The sequence below is a fragment of the Nansenia antarctica genome (assembly GCF_963989245.1).
Source record: "Nansenia antarctica genome assembly, chromosome: 11".
Taxonomy (NCBI): Eukaryota; Metazoa; Chordata; class Actinopteri; order Argentiniformes; family Microstomatidae; genus Nansenia; species Nansenia antarctica.
This window is the reverse complement of record NC_137681.1, coordinates 33,602,116-33,607,449: the sequence shown is the minus strand read 5'-3', so window position 1 is coordinate 33,607,449 and position 5,334 is coordinate 33,602,116. Positions and strand designations below refer to the sequence as shown.

The following is a 5,334-nucleotide window of genomic DNA, read 5'->3' as shown; positions in this document are numbered from 1 at the left end:
ACACACACACACACACACACACACACAGAGTTAGGGTAACAGAAAACTTCTAAACATTCCTCACATTCCTCACCTGTAGTGAACATTCCTCACCTGTAGTGAACATTCCTCTCTCCTCTTCGCTGCCTCGGCATCTCTATGGCAGAAAGGATTTATGTACTGATGACATCACTATTACTATTACACACACACACACACACACACACACACACACACACACTAGGGCTAGACTCCTCCCACCTGGTGCCTGCGGAGGCGTGTCTTCAGGGCTAGCTCCTCCCCCTCCAGCCTGAACACCTCCCCCTGCAGGTCGTCCCGTTGCTCGGCAACCTCCCTCAGCCGGCGCCGGTACTGGTCCACCTGCTGCTGGCTCCGCCCACTGTCCTGGTACACCTCCTCCCTGGACGCCAGGGCCTGCACACACACACACACACACACACACACACACACACACACACACACCACACACACACACACACCACACACACACGCAGGCACACACACACACACACACACGCACACACACACACACCACACACCACACACACACGCAGGCAAACACACACACACACACACACACACTTTTTACATTACATTTTTTACATTTAGCAGACACTTACTTTGTCTTAGTAAGTGAATCATCTACCCACCAGTAACTGCAGGTATGCTCGGGCCAGGGGCCATTGGCAGTCATAATGGTAGAAGAAGGAAGAATTACATATTTGTTTTGTTTTGTTTTTTGTTTTTTTGAATTTATTTATAGTAGAGAAACTGTACAGGAGGGTAGTGGGGATAAAGATGTCTTAGGAGGAACAGTTCAGGTGTGGCCTGAAGAGATGGAGGTCTTCAGTCTATGGCGGAAGATAGGTAGTGACTCTGCAGTCCTGACAGCAGATAGGTAGTGACTCTGCAGTCCTGACAGAAGATAGGTAGAGACTCTGCAGTCCTGACAGCAGATAGGTAGTGACTCTGCAGTCCTGACAGAAGATAGGTAGAGACTGCAGTCCTGACAGCAGATAGGTAGTGACTCTGCAGTCCTGACAGAAGATAGGTAGTGACTCTGCAGTCCTGACAGAAGATAGGTAAAGACTGCAGTCCTGACAGCAGATAGGTAGTGACTCTGCAGTCCTGACAGAAGATAGGTAGTGACTCTGCAGTCCTGACAGAAGATAGGTAGAGACTATGCAGTCCTGACAGCAGATAGGTAGTGACTCTGCAGTCCTGACAGAAGATAGGTAGAGACTCTGCAGTCCTGACAGCAGATAGGTAGTGACTCTGCAGTCCTTCTTCTTCTTCTTCTTTCGTGTAACGTCAGAGGTCCAACTCGGTGTCGCGTAGCCATGCCCGCATCTCTGGTTCTAGGTCGAAGAGGCTGGCTTCTGAGGGTGGTCTATATAAGGGGCAGATGGTGATTATGTGGTCTGCAGTCCTGACAGCAGACAGGTAGAGACTCTGCAGTCCTGACAGCAGATAGGTAGAGACTCTGCAGTCCTGACAGCAGATAGGTAGAGACTCTGCAGACCTGACAGAAGATAGGTAGAGACTCTGCAGTCCTGACAGAAGATAGGTAGTGACTCTGCAGTCCTGACAGAAGATAGGTAGTGACTCTGCAGTCCTGACAGCAGATAGGTAGAGACTCTACAGTCCTGACAGAATATAGGTAGAGACTCTGCAGTCCTGACAGCAGATAGGTAGTGACTCTGCAGTCCTGACAGCAGATAGGTAGAGACTCTGCAGTCCTGACAGAAGATAGGTAGTGACTCTGCAGTCCTGACAGAAGATAGGTAGTGACTCTGCAGTCCTGACAGCAGATAGGTAGTGACTCTGCAGTCCTGACAGCAGATAGGTAGAGACTCTGCAGTCCTGACAGCAGACAGGTAGAAACTTTGCACTCCTGACAGCAGATAGGTAGAGACTCTGCAGTCCTGACAGCAGATAGGTAGAGACTCGGCAGTCCTGACAGAAGATTGGTAGAGACTCTGCAGTCCTGACAGAAGATAGGTAGAGACTCTACAGTCCTGACAGCAGATAGGTAGAGACTCTGCAGTCCTGACAGCAGATAGGTAGAGACTCTGGGTAAACTGTAGGTAAACTGGATAATTCCCGTACAAGCAACGCAAGTTGGAACGAGACGCATGTTTTGACATCTCTCATGTCTACCTAGTGCCAGAACTGTGGGACGGGTAGCCGGGGAAAATGTATCTATAATAATAAATAAATATAAATGTACAATACTAATAAGTGCTGCTTGCTACTGCAACTTAGTAATAGCCATGGACAACCATATTGGCACCCCTGCACTTCTGTCAGATACTGCACCACTTCTCCCAGAAAATTGTTGCAACTACAAATGCTTTGGTAATCACATGTTTATTTATTTTGTTTGCGTTGGAACAACACATAAAAAGCTGAGAAAAAAAAGCCAAATCTGATATCATTCCACAGAATTACGAAACTGTAAGAAATAATTGCATTTCAAACATGTAATGCTCCTTTAATTTGTATTTAAACTCACCAGTGGCAAGTTACAGGTCCTGGTGTAGCAGGGCTATATTCCCCTGGTCTGTCTGTGGCTCGTGACTTGGGACCGCGAGGTAAAACGTTCCAGTCTGTATGAGCCACCAACGGTAACCAACGGTAACCAACGGTAACCAACGGTAACCACGGTAACCAACGGTAAAAAAGGAAAAAGCGCTAAGCACTGAACTGAGTAGAATCTGCATCTGGCTAGCTGACAATAAACTATCAATACACCTAGGTAAAACTGAAACCATCCTATACGGATCCCCATCTAAACTCAGAAAGGCTGAACATTTTAAAATAAAAGTGGGTAACATTAATATCACAAGAAAAGAGGATATTACATACCTGGGCTCCATCTTAGAGGCAAATCTTTCCGGAGATAAAATGGCAGCAAAAGTAATCAAAAAAGTGAACCATAGAACTAGATTCTTGTACAGGATATCCTCACTTGTCAGTAAAAACACACTGAGGACCCTATCAGGAGCTCTCATTCAATGTCACTTCGACTATGCCGTAACATCATGGTACTATAGAACCACAAAGGCCCATAAAACAAAACTCCAGACAGCCCAAAATAAACTGGTTAGGCTTCTGCTAGGCCTCAACCCTAGGACACATCTAACCGCTGCTCATTTTTTGAGCCTTGATTGGCTACGAGTAGTTGACAGAGTGCAGCAGCTTGCACTGGGCCTGGTCTTCAAGATACGCTACACCACAAAGACACCCAAGTACCTGTCAACATACTTCCAAAAAGTGAACAACGTCCACACATACAACACCAGAGGAAGCTCCACGAACCACGTTCAACCGCGTTGCACCACAAACAAGGGGTTAAACACGTTTGCAAACTATGCAGTAAAAATGTGGAACGCCCTTCCTATAATCTTAAAGGAGTGCAAAACACTGCCCACCTTCAAAACCACTCTCAAAAAACATTTACAGGAGGCTGCAATCCGTAACTGGACACTCTAAATCAAAAATCAGATTAAAAGACCCGAACTACCCACTGTACATACTTTGTGTTTTGTCCCCCGCCCCCACCTGTGGTGTATGTCCCCACCTGTCCTACCCGCTGTACATACCTTATGTTTTGTTGTATTGTTCTTCCCATGATGGATGTATGTTTATCTTGTAGATAGTAATAGTTATTTGTCTGTATTATCTTGTAGATAGTACTAGTTTTTTTGTCTGTCTTACATGTAACGATGAATTGAGAATCAAGGACCCCAATTGAAATAAGCCAGTGGCTTTCTTGGGTTTTTATCCTGTTAGTTGACCTTGTATGTAATATGTACTTTCATGTACCTACTTCTGCAAATCTTCTAATAAAGTTTTCAATCAATCAATCAAACCAACGGTAAGGTCCAAATTGCAAAGCGCTCTTCGGAAAACTGATTTATTAATTTGTAAAATGTCCAAAAGAAGAAACCAATGATATTATTTTGTTAGAAAGGTAATTCGGAAACTGTTAGAGATGTTAGAGAACTTTATATATTATATATTTTCTGTTAATCGTCGAATTGAATGTTAAGCTGGCAACAGTATGTTAGCCAGCTAATACCTCCCAGCAGGTTCTGACTGCTACTGCCGGACGTGACGTCTGCATGTTGTTTTGATTGACAGGTACATTGTTATGATGATATGTTGTGTATTATAGAATGAGAGTTGTGGATGTGAGCCAGTCTGTATGACGTCACCAACGATGCTGCCTGCTTTGATTGACAGGTCCAGAATAAACAGTGTCTGCCTGGGAGAAGTCTGTTACCATGGTAACACAAGGCCAGGAGAAGTCTGTTACCATGGTAACACAAGGCCAGGAGAAGTCTGTTACCATGGTGACGTGGCCGGGCCTCTGGGTGGTTGTGATCAGGTCAGTGGAGAAACAGCGCGATTTGAACTGCTATTCTATATTCAGCCACTAGAGGGCAGCTACATGTAATGAGCAGTAAAGAATATACTGGGTGAAATACTGATTATATGTGATATGTTAAATGTAACGTGGAGGCTAATTTGATTTGATATGCACAACATATTTCATTGAAATCATTAATAATATTTGGTGTTGTATTATTATAAACTGTTAAGATTGCTATTGCAATTGAGGGTGCATTTAATCAAAGAGGAACTTCTAGTAGGCCTACATGTAGAGGTGTTTATTTTTTTTATTTAACCTTTATTTAACCAGGCAAACATGTAAGAACAAATTCTTATTTGCAAATGCAGCCTGACCAAAAAGCAATGGCTCTTTGGGGGGGGGGAGCTAGAAATAAAACAAGGTTAAGTAATACAATAAACAATAAAACAATAAAACAATAAAACACTGGAAAATACAGATGCATTAAAATACTAACAGTCAGAGAGAGGGGAGAGAGACGGAGGAGGTAGGGATGAGGAAGAGCGGAGGTGAGGGATGTTTGGTGAGGGATGTTTGGTGAGGGATGTTTGGAGGGTGTTGGGCCTTTGGAAGAGCTCCCTTCTGAGAGAGATGTTGACCTGGAGTCTGTGTATGAGAGAAAGGAGGAGAGGAAGGAGGAGAGGAGAGGAAGCAGGAGAGGAAGGAGGAGAGGAGGTCACACTGGAGAGAGATGTTGACCTGGAGTCTGTGTATGAGAGTCTGTGTATGAGAGTCTGTGTATGAGAGTCTGTGTATGAGAGTCTGTGTATGAGAGTCTGTGTATGAGAGTCTGTGTATGAGAGTCTGTGTATGAGAGTCTGTGTATGAGAGTCTGTGTATGAGAGTCTGTGTATGAGAGTCTGTGTATGAGAGTCTGTGTATGAGAGTCTGTATGAGAGTCTGTGTATGAGAGTCTG

At 44.5% G+C, this 5,334-nt stretch overlaps 1 protein-coding gene across 1 annotated transcript in view; it reads right to left on the bottom strand.

Moving 5' to 3' along the window:
- Window positions 1-225: 225 nt before the first annotated feature.
- Window positions 226-5,334, bottom strand: part of LOC308168098 (caspase recruitment domain-containing protein 9-like) — a gene marked incomplete at both ends in the record, with an annotated part of 21,208 nt that continues 16,099 nt past the window's right edge. Inside the window, one exon of the mRNA XM_080542573.1 lies at window positions 226-414. Within this exon, the coding sequence (XP_080398699.1) occupies window positions 226-414 (189 nt within the window). The remainder of the gene's footprint in view (window positions 415-5,334) is intronic.